This window comes from Rattus norvegicus, chromosome 12 (assembly GCF_021556685.1).
Source record: "Rattus norvegicus strain SHRSP/BbbUtx chromosome 12, alternate assembly SHRSP_T2T, whole genome shotgun sequence".
Lineage (NCBI taxonomy): Eukaryota > Metazoa > Chordata > Mammalia > Rodentia > Muridae > Rattus > Rattus norvegicus.
The window spans coordinates 29,126,734-29,147,001 of NC_141545.1; the positions used below are offsets into that span (position 1 = coordinate 29,126,734).

At 50.0% G+C, this 20,268-nt stretch overlaps 1 protein-coding gene and 1 long non-coding RNA gene across 2 annotated transcripts; both read right to left on the reverse strand.

The window, feature by feature from the left end:
• Positions 1-13,197, reverse strand: Rfc2 (replication factor C subunit 2). The gene is given in 11 exon segments (NM_053786.1): positions 1-552; positions 1,415-1,528; positions 3,151-3,231; positions 4,691-4,756; positions 5,357-5,514; positions 7,252-7,352; positions 7,490-7,591; positions 8,791-8,897; positions 9,301-9,342; positions 10,201-10,270; positions 13,063-13,197. Coding segments are annotated over 11 exon segments (1,050 nt in total). The 5' UTR covers positions 13,161-13,197; the 3' UTR covers positions 1-441.
• Positions 13,198-18,087: 4,890 nt separating this feature from the next.
• LOC102553558 (uncharacterized) lies at positions 18,088-20,062 on the reverse strand. Its single transcript, XR_015634764.1, has 2 exons — positions 19,947-20,062; positions 18,088-19,492 (listed from the first exon to the last, which is right to left on the reverse strand). It is a non-coding gene; the product is annotated as an uncharacterized LOC102553558 (long non-coding RNA).
• Positions 20,063-20,268: the final 206 nt, after the last annotated feature.

A 20,268-nucleotide genomic window follows, 5' to 3' on the forward strand; every position in this document is an offset into this window, starting at 1 on the left:
TTCAAAGACAAACATCCAAAGGCTTTATCAGCTACAACAAGACTGAGGAGGTCAAAGCTTTCCCACCATGCCCATGTCCAGGGCCTGAGGCCATATTCACACACTGAAGAGCAGACGTGTATCGGTAGCCATGAGGAAATCTTCCAGAGCTCAGTCTCTCACTGTCGCCCAGCTGACAAGCACAAGCTGTGGGCTCCATCCGTAGTCCTGCATAAAGCAAGCAGGACACACACCTGTGACCCTAGTACTCGGCAGGCAGAGCTGGGAGGGAGGTCAGGAGTTCAATGTCAGCCTGGGCTACAAGAGACCCTATTCTCACAGAAGAAAAACAGAGCATGTTCTAGCAAAGGCTAAGGCACGTCTCCCACAAGTGGAAAGCTGGAACATCAGTGTCTCGGCGACAAGGATTCTCCTAATTCCATTAGTGAAGGGCGTCTCAAGTCAGCTGGCCACCGGAGCCATGGTCTTCTGACACAGCCTGGCCAGGAGCCCGGCCATCTGCAGCAGGGAGTTCACTCCTTCAGCCACTTTCATGTGGGTGTATCCAATCTCCTGAAAGACAAGCCGAGAGTACCGAGGTAAGGGCACAGGCTGCCCCTTCCCAGCTAACTAGTGGCTGGTTCAAAACAGATAAAAGGACCTCAAATGCAGCATGATAACAGGCCGGATCTACTTCTTTCACTCAAGTTGTAAGGGTGTTCCAAGCTTGAGGGGCAAACCTGGAGCTTCCAGCACGAAGCTACAGGCCCAGCCTGCTAAGGTCTCACAGAGCCCAGGCTGGTTTCAAACTCCCTACATAGCTGAGGGGTAGCCTTGGGCTTCTGATTCTCCGGCCTCCACCTCCACAGTGCTGAGCTGGGCAAAGGACGCCCAGTCACGGTTACTGTGGAATACAGTCTCACCGTGCAGCACTAAAGGTGCACACCATGCCTAGCAGCGCCCGTCTTATGCAGCACTGCAGATTGATCGACCCCAGGGCTCTGCACATTCGAGGTGGGCACTCTCCCAACTAGGCCAGCCGCAGTCCAATTCTTAAACAGTTCAGTGTAACTTGCCCAAGTCGGTGGTCTAGCGCCTGGGAACCCACTGAGTGGCACAAGATCTTGGCTGGGAGGCGTGGGGGCCCATGTATGGCCAAGCACTGTGACCTTAGCCACAGAAACCCCAACGCCCTTCCTGGAGAACAAGTGATGGTGACAGTCACACAGAATACTGCTCAGTGGTAAGGGCCAGGGTACATGTCCCAGCAGATCTGGAAGGCGCTATGCAGTGAGGAAGCCACCCCAAGGCAGGTTGGTGGCACCTGCCCTTAAGCCCAGCTTAGGGCATTCTATGAGACCCCAACTATAAGAACACCACCGCCACAAAGCAAGAAGCCACCCGATTCAAAAGGTATTCCTGAGCTCTGACTAACCTTGATGAACTCCAGTTTCAAGTATTCAGCCATTGGGAAGGTTTTACACACACGGAAAATATTGCCGATGACATCTTCTGGCGAGTAGCCCAGGTGCCACAGGTGAGCAAGAATCTAGAAGAAGACCCAGCAGGCTCTAAACACCGTGAGCTTCCCAGACGGGGAGACAGAATCGCACCTGTGGTGGTCTTAGCCTGTCACCCCATGGCTAACAGTTAGGCTCAGATGACCCATGAGGCTTTGAGGATCACCTGAACCTTACAGTGGGCCCCATGGATGCCTTGGGTCACCCAGCCCTCTGATCTCAACAGGTAATTTAGATCGCTTTCCGCTGACTACAGGCAAGATGGTCTGATGTCTCACTTAGATCAGGACTCTATCCAGAGCCTTCCAGGTGGAATCCACCCCTCACCAGCTTGCTCTCCCCGCTCGGTCAGAAAGAGGCCCGTGCATGGTGGGACCAGACAACCAAAGCAGGGCAGTATTTCATTAGTCCCTCACCTTCTGCTCACTTTCCCTAGCCTGGGGCTGTGTCTAGACATTGTCTTGGGACCTTGGAATGGATTCTAGTAGTGCTAGGGTTAGACAGGGATAGAGGGATAGCATCAGGGATTAGGGTTAGCTGTGTTCCTCCTTCAGTAACCAGGCTCTGGCTTAACCTCAGTCTCCCTGCCTGGTACTCCAGTTTCTCATTAAGTCCAACCCTGCCTGACTCTGGTCAGTTTCCCTATCTGACTGGGAGCGGGACATTTGGGATAAGTGAAAGGGTCTCCAATCATGTCCCTGCCACCTATAGATTTGAAGTCATCCATACTCACTGGCATCTGCTCAGAGAACCAGGCCCTTCAGCCACACTAAATCCTTCCTGATCCCTCCTCTTCCAGGTAGCAGATGGATGACTGCTAGGATCCTGGTTGGCCCTCAACATGATTCTCAGGAAGACAGAGCAGGATGTGCCATGTTCCCCTACCCAGGACAATGTGGCATCACTGGAGGTGTTGGCTGCTCTTTCTGTGTCACAGGCTGAGAATCCTCTTGTGGAGGGTGTGACTCCAGTGGGTCATGATGCTGCCTACAGGTCTACTGCCTTCAGTGTGGTCTGGGGCAAGGAATCAGCCTCTATGAATCAGTTTCACGGTTGAGGGTGAACTATCACTTGGTGCCCTGCTGTGGCGCTGTTCTGGGAGGCTGTGCATTTAGGAGGTGGAGCTAGGCAGCAGGCACAAGCTTCCTGATCCATCAAGATGAGAGGCAGCAAGCTCATGGGGGCTGGAGAGATGGCTCAGTGGTTAAGATCATTGGCTGCTCTTTTGGGACTCCGGTTTAATTCCTAGCACCCATGGGACAGCTCACAATTGTAACTCCGGTCTTGGGGACCAGATGACCTCTTCTGGACTACAAGGGTACCGGACACACATGTGGTGAGCAGACTACATGAAGGCAAAATAGTCATGCATATTAAAAAAACTAAAGCCACACCCCACCACCCTGGGCTCTTCATGCTTTCCTGCCAGGCTGGGCAGCCCTTTTTCCAACTGAGTCCGTCCGGTTAAGCCAGCCTGTGGAGTTGCTTCTGCCTGGTTCTGGCTGGCAGATGAGCAAAGCAAAGCTCCTCGAAGCTCAGAGTAGTCTGTTAAGGGGAGTGACACAGAGTCCCGGAGCCACCATGGGCCCCTCCACGTGGCTGAAGAGACACAAGTTACTGTGGAGATGGGGGGAAGGAGGAGGAGACTCACCTTATAGGCCTCATCAATGTTGGCGTCCACACAGTGCTGGATCATCTCCTTCACCAGCAGGGGGTGGGGCTCGTCACAGACCTGAAGGAGACACAACATCGAGGCCCCAGACTAGTTTTCACCTGGAATGGGAATTGGGAACACCCTTCTCACTATCAAAGACATCCCCAAAAAGACAGCTCCCAACACAGTTAAACTCCTGATATCCAAAGTGAACGAACCACAAAGCATCCCAGAAAAGACTCTGCTTGGGTGGCATTAAAGGCATTGTGTTGGGCATGATGGCACACACCTATAACCCCAAAACTTAGAACTCAAATTCAAGGCCAGTCTGGGCCACATATAGGGACCCAACTCTAAATAAGTGAATGAGCTGGGGACGGTGGCACACGCTTGTGATTCCAGCACGAGGGAAACAGAGGCAGTAGGATCAGAAGTTCGAGGCCAGCCTGAGGACAGAGTTTGGGCTGCAGACACTGGCTCAAAAAGAAAAGAAAGAACCAGGGACTAAGCCACTACCTAAAGACTATACATGGACTGACCCTGGACTCTGACCTCATAGGTAGCAATGAATATCCTAGTAAGAGCACCAGTGGAAGGGGAAGCCCTCAGTCCTGCTAAGACTGAACCCCCAGTGAACTAGACTGTTGGGGGGAGGGGGACAATGGGGGGAGGGTCGGGAGGGGAACACCGATAAGAAAGGGGAGGGGGGAGGGGGATGTTTGCCCGGAAACTGGGAAAGGGAATAACACTCGAAATGTATATAAGAAATACTCAAGTTAATAATAAAAAAAAAAAAAAAGAAAAAAGAAAAAGAAAAAGAAAAAGAAAAAAAAAAAGAAAAGAAAGAAAAGAAAAAATGTTGGAGAGATGGCTCAGGGAGGACAAGCGACTTTAGACAAGCCATCAGAGCCCAGCCCACAACAGGTAAGGGGAGGTAAGGGATCAGGTAACACACTGGCTAGCCTGGATCATCCACCCATCTTCACTGCCTGCACGTGGAGCCTTCCCAGGTCTCCTGAGTATAAGAGACAAAGCTGGGGTTGGGGATTTAGCTCAGTGGTAGAGTGCTTGCCTAGCAAGCGCAAGGCCCTGGGTTCGGTCCCCAGCTCCGAAAAAAAAGAAAAGAAAAACAAAACAAAACAAACAAACAAACAAACAAAAAAAAAAAAACAGAAGAGACAAAGCTGGGGTGGAAACAACCAAGGCAAGGACCCAACTCTGCCAGGAGCCCATGTCACCCAGCCATGAGTGCCTGGCACCTTCCTTTGGGCACAAGACAGTGCCTCACAGTCCTCTTGAATGCTCTTATTACACGGATGCCTAGTTTACGCGGTGCTGGGTGTGGAAGCAGGCGAGCACTCTACTAAATCAGATACGCGTGTCCAGGCCTTTCCTCCCCCTTCCGTCTTTCTGAGACAGGTCTTACTCTGTAGATGCTGGAACCACAGGTATGGATTTCCATGCCTAGCCCTACATCCACATCCAAGGGTGTGCAGGTTCATTCTGTTGCAGGCTAGCCCTCTCCCAGCCCTGGTACCTTGAATACATTCTCGCTGTTGATATAGCCAAATCCTGAGAAGGTGGACTGCAAGTTGTTCAGAGCCTGCAAGGAGACAAGGGATATACCAAGGGCGACTATGATGTCTTTCCCTGTCCTGCCTCTCATAGGAGACCTGACACCCGCCCCTCAGCAGCTCACCCCCTGCAGGGTGCTGAGCCCTCAATCTTCATTTTAGCCAGACTTGGCACAACACTCGTTCCCAAACGTCAACTTTTAAGAGCAATGTGCTAACTTGTCTCATGTCAGCTTGCGACACAAACTAGAGTCATCTGAAAGGAGGGAACTTCAGTATGGAAAATGCCTCCATAAGATGCAGCTACAGGGCAATTTCCTAATTAGTGACTGACGGGTGGAGGGCAGCCCATTGTGGGTGGGGCCATCCTGGGTGGAGGTCCTGGGTGCTAGAAGAAAGCAGGCTGAACAAGCCAGTAAGCAGCACCCCTCTGTGGCCTCTGCATCAGCTCCTGCCTCCAGGTTCCTGCCCTGTGTGAGTTCCTGCCCTGACTTCCTTTGGTGATGAACAGCAGTGTGGGAATGTAAGCTGAATTAACCCTTTCCTCCCTGGCTTGCTTTCTGGTCATGGAGTTTCATCGCAGCAATAGAAATCCTAACTGAGACAGAGCGGCAGCGGTCAACACCAACCTGGCGCATGTCTCCCTGGGCTGTGAAAATGATGGCTTCCAGGCCGTCATCTGTGTATGGCACTTTTTCCTTCTCGATGACATTCATGAGCCTGCTGAGGACCTGCGCATCGGTGAGCTTGGTGTAGCGGAGCACCGCACAGCGGGACTGGATGGGCTCTGGACAGAGATGGCAGAGTGAGGGCTTCCTGGCAAGGCTAGCTGCCTGTCAGAACGCAGCTGAGCCTAGCGCCAGACTCTCAGATAAGAAGCAAAGAGGCTGGGTTTCCAGTCTTCCGAGTCCTGCTCCCTGCTCTGCAGGGTCCTCTTCTGGGTGTGTGCGGATGTGTGTGTTCCCATTCCCCAGTAAATACCTGCCTTTAACTGCTTCAAAGAAGCAGGTCAGGTCCTGCTTCTGGAGGGAACGTAGGCCTCAGCACATGCACATACACACAAGAAATTAGGACCTGCGGAATCACTGGAACCACAGTGTGGAATAGGTGGGCTCTTCAGGGAAGATCACAGTCAGGCTAGGAGAGAATAGAACTCCAACAAATTCTTTAAAGTTCCACAAGGGAACAAGGCAAGAAGGTGCCATCTTGGAATCCCAACACTTGGGATTACATAGCGAGGTAGAGACAGAAGCATGAGTTCAAGGTCAGCCTCAGGTATAAGGTCAGTTCAAGGCCAACCCGTGCTGCTTGAGACTCTGACTCAAACACCACCAACATCACCAAAGTAAAAGGATGGGGTGGGGGCGGGGAGCTAGCAAGACTGACAGACAACCTGAGTGCAAGTGTGAGACCCACATAGATGACAACTGACTTCCATTGGCCTCTGACATCTACAGGCAAGCACATGCTTATATACACTCATGAGCATGTGCACACACATGTGAATGTAATTTTTTGAATAAAAGGAGGGGCAAGTGGGACAGGATGGATGAGTCCTGCTAACAGTAAGCATTTCACCCCTCTAGGCAGCCGTGACCGGCGGGAAAGGCGTGTGGTAAACACGTGTGTGGGAAGAGCTGGAAGTTGGACAGAAAAGCCCCCAGTGCTGGGTGTCAGCAGCACAGGAATGAGAGGGGTAACACACAACATGGTGGCCCAGGGTGTGTGTAGTATATGGCAAGAGGATATGACACCCGCCTGACAGACAGGCCAGTGCACGCGCAGCAGCTGGGCGACAGGCCAGAGGTACCACAGGAAGACACTTCAGTGAGGCAGAGGTCTGGCCATGCCAGCAGCAACAAAGCCCAACGCAGAGTCAATGCCAAGGATCCCAGCACACAAAACTCCTAGAGAATGTTCAAGACAGGCTGTGTGGCACGGGCCTGTCCTCCAACTACACAGGATGCTGAGGCAGGAGGACTGTAGGTTCAAGGCATTCCTGGGCTATAGGGTGAATGCAACACCAGCCTGGGCAATTTAGGAAGACCCGGTCTCAAAATAAAAGTGCATAGGGAACAGGCAGTAGGGTGCATGTCTAAAACCTCTGGGTTGTACCTGCAGTACCATAAAAAATAAAAATAGGGCCAGCAAGGTAGTCTGGCACCTGCCAAACCCGACAGCCCACGTTAAGTTCCTGGTAGGAGATTAACAGAATCCTTAAAGTTGTCCTGACCTCCACACACAATGTAACAGGCACACACACACACACACACACACACACACACACACACGCAAAACACACACATAGATACACACACACACACACACACACACACAAAACCGCACACAGTGAAGACCCCCCCACTCCGATCCCCGTATCAAGTGGCTCACAACTGCCTGGAACCCTAATTTCAGGGCACATACATCCAGACAGACAGACACAATCAAAACCAGAACCAAATGAAAAAGCAAACACATGGAGAGGGAGCCTTGCTGGGCGCCGTTGCCCAGGACGCCCACTCACCTATGATTTTGTCTGAAGCATTACAAGCCAGAGCGAAGCGAGTTGTTTTGGAGTAGATTTCCATGGTTCTCCTGAGGGCCTGCTGGGCACCATCCGTCATGCTGAGGCGAGCATAAGGGGGAGGTTGGTGCCAGGTCTGGGGGCATGATGGCCCCATCATCCCTGCTGTTCTGGGATGGAGGACTGAAACTCTGAGGCCAGACTGGTCGACTTGGGGAACCCCATCTCCAGCCCATACCTGTCTGCCTCATCCAGAATGATGATCTTGTGTCGGCCCTTGGGAAGGGTGACTTTCTGCTGGGCGAACATTTTGATTTTATTCCTTACCACATCGATGCCCCTGAAACAGGAGAGTGCATGTGTCACAAACTGAGGGACTTTTTATTATCATGATGGAGGGGCCCTTGTGTGTGTGTGTGTGTGTGTGTGTGTGTGTGTGTGTGTGTGTGTGTGTGTTGGGGGGGTTGGTTGGGTGGTTGGGAGGGATCAGAGACAACTTTCAAGACCCTTCCACTCTTGAGTACTATGGGCTGAACCATATGTGCTCTCAGGTTTGCACAGTGAGGGTGTTTACCCACCGAGTGGCCCAATTTACTAGTTAATGTCTTTGTGGACGCTCGGCAGGTGCAGGGGGAGCCTGTAGAGGCCAGAAGGAGGCGCCTGGAGCTGGAGCTCCAAGCAGTTGCGAGCTGGTGCAAGGTGATGGGGCGGGAAGGGAATTCTGCATCTCTACAAGAGCACCATGTTCATAAATCCTCCTGATGGCCCTGAGTGACTGACTTCAGGACCTTATTTTAACTTGGGAACATAAATGAACAGTCAAATACACAGACCAGGAGGTGGGCTATGACTGCCGGGGCTGCAGAAGGGAAATGGGGAGCACTTGAGGGCAGTTTCAGTTTTGCAAGGTCAGAAAGCCGTTGCACAGTAACACAAACTTATTAACATGACTGGAGTGAACGCTTAAAAGTGGTTTCAGGGCCGGTGAGATGGCACTGTGGGTAAAGGCGCCTGCCAGCAGACCAAGTCAGACTGACAACCCCCAGAGTTCAATCCCCAGAACCTGCATAAAGGTAGAAGAAAACTGACTCCACGAGATTGTGCTCTGACCTTCACACACGTACCACAGCACGAATGCACGCACGCACGCACGCACGCACGCACGCACGCACGCACGAATGCACGCACGCACGCACGCACGCACGCACGAATGCACGCACGCACGCACGCACCACATCAGTGTCGGGGAGATGGTTCAGTGAGTAGAGGCACGTGCTGCTGACCTCCACAACCTGAGTGTAACCCTCAGGACTCACAGTGGAAGGAGAGAAGCGACTCCCATCAGTTGTTCTCTGAGCTCTACATGCACGTGCCCCTCCCCCAATAAGCAAGCAGCAGCACAAACACATTTTAAGGAGAGAGTATTTGAACATTTTCATCAAAACAATGAAGCCTGCAGGTACTCCTCAGATAGCCAGACACGCACGACAGTGATCCCTGTTAAATGTGGGGCGGACGAAGCAAGTGCTCCCACTGTACCTGTCGTTGGACGCATTGAGTTCCAGAACTGCATCCTTCAGGGCCGGGCCCAGCAGCGCTCTCGCCAAGCAGAGGATGCTGGTTGTCTTGCCAGTTCCTGGAGGGCCCTGTGGGTAAGAGCTCCCCTAAGTGCTTTAGGCAAGAAGGACCCAAGGACTGGTGAGAGAGCTCGGCAGTTAAGAACACCCACTCACTGGCTGCTTGTGTGGAGGACGTGGGTTCCATTCCCAGGGCCCAAAACTGACTGGCACTTCAGTTCCAGGGGCTCCACCACCATCTCAGGGTACCGGGCATGCACACGGCACACAAAAGGATGCAGGCAAAATACCCACACACATAAAAATTAACTAAAAATGGAGTCCCACGCAGGTCCTGCTGCTCCCGCAACTCCCCACTCTTGGCGCTTGCTCCCCTGATTCCCTCACAACCCAGGCAGGGACCTGTGGGCTCTCCTGACAGGGAATGGACATGGGCTACAAGATGCCTTCAGGGAAGGTCCTGAGTACTCACAGCGATGATGATATTGGGTACATTGCCTTCTCTTGCAAAGACCTGTGTAAAAGAGATTCATTAAGTTAGGCGTAGTGGGGGTTGGGGATTTAGCTCAGTGGTAGAGCGCTTGCCTAGGAAGCGCAAGGCCCTGGGTTCGGTCCCCAGCTCCGAAAAAAAGAACCAAAAAAAAAAGTTAGGCGTAGTGGTGCCTGCCTCTAGTCTCAGCACCAGGGAGGTTGAGGCATGAGGATCAGGGACTCAAGGCCAGTTTAGGCTACAAACCAAAATCCTATCTCAAAAACAAATAAATAGCTGGGGTGTAGTGGCACACACCCTTAATCCCAGCACTTGGGAAGCAGAGGCAGGCAGAGCTTTCTGAGTTAGAAGCCAGCCTGGTCTACACAGAAAGTTCTGGGCCAGCCAGGACTACCTAGTGACATCCTGTCTCAAAAAACAAGAACAACAAAACAACCAAAAAGTAAAACTCCTCAAAACAAATAAACAAACAAAAAGAGATGGCTTAGCAAATAAAGGCACTTGCGAAGGCTAACAAGTTGAGTTCTACTGAGGTAAGAAGACTCGCCCTAAATGTGGGTGGCACCCAATGAAACGGAGCTGAGCACCGCATCCATCTGTCTCTGCTGTGTGACCAATGTCTCACACTCCTGTTGCCATGTCTTCCCCACCATGACGGACTGTTTCCCTCAGACTGTGAGCCAAGGCCAAATCAACCCTTCTTCGCTTAAGTTCTGTTCATCAGGTCTATGTCATTCCCGAGAGGAAGAGTTAAAGTAACCTCTCCTTCACCATCTCGGCAACCTTTCTCCAATCCCCACTAGCTTACTGGATCCATGTGATGTCAGGGGTGTGTGTGTGTGTGTGTGTGTGTGTGTGTGTGTGTTTTCCCGGCACCCTTACCTCCAGCCTGCTCACAGTGTCTTCGTTTCCCACTATTTCATTGAGCTTCACTGGTCTGTATTTTTCAACCCTGTTGAGGAAAAAGCAAATATTGACATGGTTATCCTACAGTACACAGAAGAAAGGGCAGGAAAGGACAACCCAAACTCTGGCAGGGCGGGGCTGTGGGTAATGCCAACACACAGAGGCAGAGTCGGGAGGACTCTGGGTTCCAGGCCAGCCTCTGTCACGTACATAAACTACTTCAAGAAGAAATAAGAAACCAGCAAGAGTGCACATAAAGTCACTCTCAGCAAAGCTAGTCAGCCTTATTTCAATCTCCAGAACCAAGATGGCCCAGGAAGAGAACCGATGTCCTCCACATGCTGTGGGACTTGGACGTATGGCGCGCGCACACTCACAAAATGAATAGATAATCATGTCCTGGAGCGATGGCTCAGAGGCGGAAAGCACTGGCTGCTGTTTCGGAGGACCTAGGTTCAATTCCTTCCCTGCACCTACACGGAAGCTCACAACTGCCCGTGACTCCAGTTCCACAGACTGAGGTCCTCACACAGACACACATGCAGGCAAACCACCAATGCACATAAAAATAAATAAATAAATATAAGTAGTCACGCCAGGCGGGGTGGCAATCCCAGGTATCTTGGGGGTGGAGACAGGAGGTTCAGAAATATATAACAAGTACAAGGCCAGTCTAGGCTAAATGAGACACTTTCGATAAGTTTAAAAGACAAAAATAATAGCTAGAGAGATGACTCAGTGGTTAAGAGTGTTTGCTGCGGGGGCTGGGGATTAAGCTCAACGGTAGAGCGCTTGCCTAGCGAGCACAAGGCCCTGGGTTCAGTCCCCAGCTCCGAAAAAAAGAAAAAAGAAGAAAAGAAAAAAGAAAAAAAAAAAAAAAAAAAAGAGTGTTTGCTGCTACAGAACACCCAGGTTGGACTTCTAGCATCCACACGGTGAGTCACAACCTCCTGGAACTCTTAACTCCAAGGGATCCAATGCCCTCTTCTGGCCTCTTCATGTCTGCCCGCATACATTGTCCCATATAGACACACAGACAAAGAAAGCGCTCACACACTTAAAGAGAACCTTAAACAGACAAAAACCAACCAACCAACAGCTAACCCAAAACCACGAAAGGAGCCAGCAAGACGGGTCAATGGATCAAAGTGCTTGCTGATAGGCCTGACCACCTGGGTTTGATCCCTGGGACCCACACGGTAGAACGGTAGAATACTAGAGGTCTTCCCCCCAGTAAAGAAGTGTGAAAAGAAAGGCTTAACTGAGAAAAGATAACAGCAGAACTTTTGTATGACCTGGCTCCTCCTGTCCACTCCACAGAGCAGAGGGAACCAGCGTAAGCTGTGGTTTCTGGCTCGCCAGCCCTGGTGCACACTTGACAACCATCTGCAGGGGCTGGCAGGTGGGCAGCGATGGACCCAGGTGCACCCCTTTATTATACCAAATGAGGAGACTATCTTCAGGGAGTCTGTGGTGACAGGCCAGATGTGCTATTGCTCCAGGTGGCCTACTCCCCTCCCTCTCTAGCAGCAGTCGGTGGTCTGGGACTATGACCGGGAAGCCTGGGTCTTAGGGAAAATAACTCTTGGTCACTTCATTAAAATACTGTTCCCTTGAGGCAGGAGAGAGCCCAGTGCTTGAGAGCACAAATTTAAAACATCTATGCCTATTTAGAATCTAGTTATTCATAGACAGGGTCTCGTGTAGCCCAGGCTAGCCTAATACTCACTATGTTGCAAAGGATGACCTTGAATTCCAATTATTCAGCCCCTAGCTCTCCAGTTCCAAGATCATAGGCATGTATCGCTAGGCCCAGACCACGAGGGGCTGGGGATGGAAATGTGGGTCTCCATTTGACAGTAAGCACCCTATCAACTGGATCAATCTCCTGATGGCCTGGAACTCATGATCTGTCTAGCTCAACCTTCTGACCACTAAGTTCTGCTTTTTAAATAAACAGTCAATGTTGAAAGCCAAAAGGACGTTTTTCTAGCTCTGCGTACGGATGTAGATTAACCATGATCTGACCATCAGTTTCCTTTGCTCTTTTTTTTTTTCATTGTTTTCTTTCCTTTCTCTCTCTCCAGTTTCACACAGTCCTTGCCAGACTGGAACTCCTGATCCTCGAACTCAAGAGATCCACCATCTCCAGCCTCCTGAATGCTTTATGTTTTAAGTATATATCCATACACGTTTATTATTTGTGGAGATCAGAGAACAACTTTGGGAATCAGTTCTCTCCTTCCAAAATGTAGAATCCAGGGACTAAACTCAGTTTTTCAAGTACTCTAATCGCTGGTCTCAAACTCACTATGCCGCTAATGATGACCTAACAGGTGCCTGGTGGCTCACACCTGCCATTCCAGCACTTGGGAAGCTGAGGCAGGAGGACTGCAGAAGGTTCAAAGCCAGCTTGGGCTGCACAGTGAAACCCAGGGCTGTGAATGGGCCTCAGTCGGTAGAGTGCTAGCTTAGCACGCACGAGGCTCTGTGTTCCATCCCCGGCACTGCTTTACGGAAATAATGCATGCCTGTCGCCCCAGGATCAACGTTTAAAGTCGTCCTTTGCTATGTAGTGAGTTCAAGTCCAGCCTGGGTTACATAAGGCACGGTCTCAAAAAAAAAAAATAAAGAAAAACAAAAACCTAGCAGATTTTCCAAGAAGAAAAAGGAAAATCTGCGTTCCTGGGGACCTGAACCTTCTGGGGTGGTTCTGGGGGACTTCTGCACCTTCGGTGTGCCCCCCTAGACCCAGGCCGAAGCCGGGTTCCTGGAGTTACTGAGCCCGCCCTCACTTGCCATCCCTCTACGCGAGCGTTACTATGGCTGCAGGCTCACCACGGCAGCTCGTAGTGGCCAGTGGTCTTGCTGGGGACAGGCGAGGGCTCCTGCGTCCCACTCTCAGCCGAGCCACTGCCGCTCTCCTGAACCTCCATTCCGGTGCCTGCTCTTCCCGCCACCCGAAGCTCCGCCCCATGACGCTTCCACGGAAGTCTGGACCCAGGTTTCCGGGCAACGCTGAGAGCAAGCGGAAGTGCGTGTTTGGGGAGGCGGTCTCTTCCTGCGCTTGCGCAGAGAGCACAGCGTAGCCATCCCCTGGCCGCTAGAGGTCGCGGTGGCCACAGAGCTCGCGTTTGAGAGGCGGGGGAAGAGAGACATTTTATTGTATCTTATTTAATTGTACTCTATTTCATTTCGTTTTGTTTTCTTTTTACTTCCTTAGGTTTTGTTTCGTTTTGTTTTTTGTTTTTTTGTTTTTTTGTTTTTTTTTAGAAACAGTGTTTCTCTATGTAGCCCTTGGTTGCCCTGGAATTTGTAGACCAGGTCTGGAGAGAGGCTCCCTGGTTGAGAGCCCATACCGTTCCTGTCCAGAACCTGAGTTTGGTTTGCAGCACCCACATCAAGCCTCTCACAGACCTTTGTAATTCTAGCTCCAGCGGATCCAACACCCTCTTCTGGACTCTGAGAACATCTGCACTCACGTGCCCATACCAACACAGATACACATGAATACACATAATTAAATTACTTGTTTTTTTGAGACGGGGTTTCCTGTGTAGCCCTGCCTGTCCTGGAACTCACTCTGTAGACGAGGCTGGTCTCGAGCTCAGACATCTGCCTGCCTCTGCCTCTTGTGTGCTGGGATCGAAGGTGTGCATCACCACTGTCTGACTAAAATAAGTATTTTTTTTTTTAAAGAGATTACTTTCTAGGTCCAGGCTTGTCTTTAATTCCAGCACTTGGGAGCAGAGGCACGTGGATCTTTGTAAGTTCAAGGCCAGCCAGAACTACATAGTGAGAGCTTCTCACAAAAATCCAAAAAATAAAATAAAATAAAATATCAACAACAAAACTAAAGATACTTTCTGGCCAGGCAGAGTGGTACATACCTGTCATTCTTACATTAACAAAACAGGCAGGAGGAGAGTGAGTTCTAGGCCAGGCTGGGCCTACATAGGGGAGACTCTGTCTCAACAAGACAACAAAAAAGCTGACCTGACAATACCTTGTAGCGTCAGCGCTTGGGAGACGGAGGCAGACCTAAGGTATGTGATTCTGCCTCAAATAATAGGGCCTGTGTCAGAAGCCCTGGGTTCCACCACCAGTATCAACAAGAAAAAAAAAAAAAAAAAAGATGTTTTCTCCCAAGGTGGCATTTTCAAGGTGTAAGGCTGGTGATTTCCAAGCAGGTTTGCCCCATGGTTAGCAACCTCAGCAAACTGCTTATTTCCATAGTCTGCCTGCCTAGATACATTCCACCAAGTGCCTCTCATAAGCACAGAGGTTTGCGTTTGAACTCTTTAGTTAAACATTAGCTTAGCAGTTTTGAATCTCCTGTCTTGCTTTTTGTTATTGTAGCGGAGACAATGTCTCTCCCTGGCTGACCTGGATGTGTAGACCAGGCTGGATTTGAACTGGCAGAGATCCCCCTGCTCCTGTCCTTGGAATGCTGAGATCAAAGGCTGCGCCACCACTTCCGGCCACGCTTGGCCTTCTTGCTTCCTCTTTAGTAATAAGAAAACAAGGACAGCACTTTCACAGACGGGCAGAGAGGACACATTTTATGTCCCTGGATGTGGGGTGACCTTTAAGACCTTGGCTGTGGGTGGTCTGTCAGTCCCTGTACCGCACAGGCCTATCATTGAGCTGTGGTCTGTCTTTACTTTTGTTTTTGGTCTGTTGACATTTCCTCAGTGAGCATGTCCCTGCTGACACCACTGGGACCACTTCATCCGCAGAACAACAAGGGACCAGTTGCACCCAACTTGGACAAGATATGTCTCATGAATCCCTCTGCAAATGATTGATGAGAGACAAATATGCTCTCTCTCTCTCGCTCTCTCGCTCTCTGTGTGTGTGTGTGTGTGTGTGTGTGTGTGTGTGTGTGTGTTTTCTTCCTTGTTTCAAGACAGAATCTCACTCTGTAGCCCTGATTGTCCTGGAACTCATTATGCAGACCAGGCTGGTCTCAAACTCACAGATATCCACCTGCTTCTGCTTCCCAAATGCTGGGACTAAAAGCATTGCAACACTCTGGTCTTGAACTTCTGAACCCCCTGCCTCTACCTCTGGAATGCTGGGATTGCAGACACGCATCACCACGCCCAGTTTATGCATTGCAGGGGTTGGAACCCAGGACTTCGAGCATCCTAGGCAAGCATCCTCAGACTGGTTTTAGTTTTTAATCTCTAGACTGAGAGGCCAGTGCAGCCTGACCTCAGCTTCAGACTTGTCCTGCCTATAGCAGGCATCAGTACTTGGAGTGTTTGTATTTAATTTCTTTTTTTGTAGGACCTACCTAACTACTGACTCCCCAACCCCTTCTCAGCAAAGCTCAGTGGTTTCTGGAGAAGACCCTGTCTGTTTCTCTTCCTTCCTTCCTTCCTTCCTTCCTTCCTTCCTTCCTTCCTTCCTTCCTTCTTTCCTTCTTTTCTTCCTAAGAGGTTTCTATTTCCTATTTTATGTATATGGATGTTTTGTCTGCATGCATCTAAGTATACTACGAATGTCAGGTGTCTGTGGAGTCCAGAAAAGGGCATTAGCACCCTGAGATTGGAGTGACGGACAATTGTAGGCTGGCATATAGATGTTACGAACCAGACCTGCTCCCTTGGAAGAGCAGCCAGTGCGCTTAACCGCTGAGCCATCCCTCCAGCCCGACCTTGTCAGGTTCTAATGATGCTTTAGAAATTTGTACTTGGGCTGGAGAGATGGCTCAGTGGCACAAGCATACATGGCATATACACATATAGCGCACACGCTCACACACACACACACACGCACACACACACTAAATAAAATGAAAATAAATGCTTACACATATGACATAGATATGTGTACTACAATGTTTGTTTAAATGGTTCAGGGGAACAGGAAATAAGTACCCATCAGTAGTAGAATAGGAAGATTGATGATTGATGTCTTTAGTTGTTAAAAACAAAGCCATCTGTCTGCCTGCACTGACAGGGAAAGATCATGTCTTCTCCCCAAAATCCTGCTAAGGATCAAATCCAGGGCTTTATGGATCCTAGGCTAACATTGTAATCCAGGAGCCACACCCCCAATACCTAGGCCTATATGTTTGTGTCTGTTCTCTCTAATCCCAGCGATCTCCGTGTGTGGGCTTCATTATCTGAAGAATTTGAAGTACGCCCTTTGACCGAGTCCTGGCCTGCCCCGGCATGTACACACGCACACACCCACGCACAGGCTCACTACCTTCTGTGCTACCCTGAGGGTGTGCATTCCAAGAAGGCTATGTCTCAGAGGAAGTAATGTCTTCCTCATACCTAGCGCGTTATGTACAGCATGTCAATATGTAAGCTTTCACACTTTTCCAGACCCCAGACTTCAATTTTGGTGCCTTTTGGGTTTTATTTAATTTGTTTGTTTGTTTATTTATTTATTTGCAAGTAGGTCTTACTATGTAGTCCAAGGAGGCTTCAAAATTGTGATTCCCCTGTCTCAGTTTCCTGAGTTCGGCTGAGTGCAATTCCTTGGTTACTGTGACGGAGCAAGCAGGCGGAGGGTTGAGCTCGAAGGGGAAGACACAGTTAACACAGAGGACTCATAGTCAAGGGCATGGTGGCCCACATCAATGATGTCCCAGCTACTGAAGGGGCTAAGACAGGAGGAGGATACAAGTTCAAAGCCAGCCTGGGCAACTTAGCCACATCTGGGGGTTGGGGGGAGAGGAGAGAGAGCGAGAGTGAGCTGGTTTAATGGCTCCATAAAGGCACTTTCCCCCAAGCCTGAGGAATGGAGTTTGAGCCCATGAACCCAGTCTGTGGAAAGAGAGATGTGACCCCACAACTATGCACACTTACACAGAAATAAATGTAATGCAAATAAATATTTTTTTCTTTTCTTTTTTTCAGAACTGGGGACCGAACCCAGGGCCTTGCGCTTGCTAGGCAAGCGCTCTACCACTGAGCTAAATCCCCAACCCCCGCAAATAAATATCGAAAAGATGGAAAAGTCTGTGGATTTCATGGCTCAACCATTCAGTGTTTGCCTCTTAATGAAGCTCCGAGTTTGATCCCCAAACAACAAAAAACACACTCACAGCTGGGCTTATAGCCAAGCCTTTAACCAAGACTGAGACTTGCAGCCTGTCCCGTTGAGTTGAAGGGGCTATGGAAACGTGGAAGATTTCCGTTCGGGAATTGGTTTTCAATTCTATCTTTTCCCACATGGTGGCTTGCAGGCATCCAGGGGAACTGGCTCTTTCTCTGGCTTCCACAGGCACCAAGCATGCATGCGGTCCCCATGCATACATGCGTGTAAGAGATTCACACCCATAAAGTAACAAACCAAAACAATGAGAGGGCCAGAGAGGCTGCTCAGCAGGTAACAGAGCTTGCCACCAGGAATGATGGCCTCACCTCAGCCTCCAGGACAACACATGGGACGAGATGACTGACCCCTGCAAGTCGTTCTCTGACTTCCACACGCTTGCTGTAGTTGCTGTGTGACACGCATGCACACGCATGCACACATACGTATCCTCACCTACATGTTCACTCATACACACAATCTCTCACACACACATGCACACACTCTTACACATACACACACTCATACACACATTCTCACACACATGTTCACTCATACACACAATCTCTCTCACACACATGCATATACTCTTACACACACATGCACACTCATACACACATTCTCACACACATGCACACACTCTCACACACATGCACACTCATACACACATTCTCACACACATGTTCACTCATACACACAATCTCTCACACACATGCATACACTCTTACACACATGCACACTCATACACACATTCTCACACACACATGCATACACTCTTACACAAAGCACACTCACACACATGCATATTCACACATATATACCCACAGAAAGTTTATTTTAAAGACATCGGTGGGAGGGGGTGCTGAGTAGATAGACAGTGGGGTGATGGTAGTAGATAGCAGGTAGACTGTTGGCCTAACCCATGCTGATTTTCATGCCCAACAATGCATCAAAGCCACCCATAGTGATACATGCCTGTTGTCTTAATATTAGGGGACGTAGGGACAGAAAGATCAGGTCATCCTCAGCTACATAGTGATTTTAAGGCCATCCAAGACTACCTGAGACCATGACTCAAAAATTAAAATTAGATCCTTCTTCAAAACAGAGGTGTCCCAAGGCCAATATGATAGAAGGCTGAGACAGAAGGATTACCATGATGTAAGACCTCAAACAACAGCAAAGGCAAAAGGGAAAACCCAGGGCACAGAGGGTTATGGGGAGTTCAGTCTCTAAACTGGAGATGGGGCTGTACCCAGTTGGCCGAGTGCCTGCTTACCATGCACAAAGCCCTGGGTTTCCGTCCTTAACACAGTATAAACTGGGCGTGATTGGTGCTGAGTCTAATCCCAGGACTCTAGAGCCATGAGGATAGAAAGTTCCATGCCCTTTTAAGTTTACGGAGAGTCAGGGATCCAGCCTGGTCTACAGGAGACCCTGTCTGAAAAACAGGGTCAACTTCCTGTGCAGCCTGGGCTATGGGCAGCCCTGGGTGACCCTCACCTTTCTGGTGCCTTCGGCTAGACTACAGTGGAGAGGGTGGATGGTATGTGGGAACCTGTACACTGGCAGGTTCAGGCCAGGAACTTTGCCCTCTTGGCTCAGTTTCCCGTTTCTCACATAAAGTTCACGTGGCAACTTCTTCTCCAATTGACATCAGGGATGATGTCCCTGTTGAGCAGTTCCTTTTTGGAAGCTGGGACAGAAAGCCCAAAGCTACCTTGTGACCTAGTTATGGTAGTTACAGGGGAATGTGTCTTGGCAGGAGACTGAGGGAGAGGTGATTCAGATATGGTGCAGAGGGGAAGTCTTTCGGGAGGCAGGCAAGCCTCCTCCTCCTCCTCCTCCCAGGCCACCAGTTTTTCCCTCAGGAAATTCCCAGTCAGGCCAAGTTAACCTGGGACAGGCAAACCCAGTGAAGCAGAGCTACAAACATAGGTCTGGGGCTGGCAATCCCTTAGGTGTGACTTCCTGCTCACAGTGAGACCTTGGGGACTTTGTGCTGGAATTTCCGCAGGCTGCCATGGTGAACACAAGAATTCAGGTTAAGCCATTCCAGCTGGCCCAGTTGTGTGTGAGGTAGCCATAAACAGAGGCATGGTGGCCAGAGTCTATAATCTGAGTACTTGGGACATGGAGGTAGAAGGATCAGGAGTTCAACATCATCTTTCCCCTCACAGTGAGTTCCGGGAAACTCTGGGCTTCATAAAACCTAAGGGGAAAAAAGGAAGAAAAAAAAAAGTAAGGAAGGGGCGGGGTACGGTTCAGCGCCCCTGCCCTCACCCTACCGCCTCCATTGTCCCCACTCTTATTCGCCTAGGTAGGTACTCCAAGGGCAGCTACTGAGGGTGGGAATGAGACCGCAGAAGGAACTGAATCAGCTCGGGGAAGAAGAGCGGAGTTCCTAGGGGTTAGGGAGACAGAATGCAAGAGAGATTAAAAGAGTATTCCCCGAATCTCACTTCAAGGACACTGGAGTCCCAAACCTGAGCTCCAAACACCCCAAGAATGAAGACCCGGACATTTATCTGTTCAGGGCTCCACTTTCAACCTATAGCCGAGGTGGAGGTGGGCGGGTCCCCAAGTAAGCATTGTCCCACGCATGGCAGCTTCGGACAGCCCCTGCTCAAATATCACCTCCCCCTCAACCGCCTGCAAATATTTACATCCTGTTTATGCCAAGGCCTCCCAGGACCTCAATTTTCATGAATAAAATATGAGTTTCTAGGCCAAGCTTAGAAGGGAAGAAACGCGGTCCAGCCAGCTGGTAGAGAACAGAGGTGGTTTAATATTTTGGTTGCTGTCGCCTCCCGTATGGGATTTCTGAGGGACTTTTCATCCGCGGTCAGAGAGCCCAGAGGCGGGAGATTTTTATAGTAGTTTCTGTATTTCTTGGCCATTTCCTGGAATTAGAAAACCAAGCTTTGTTCATAGGTCTGCTTCCAGAGGAGCACAACAATCTCTTGTTTCCTTTTCGTTGGTTAGTTT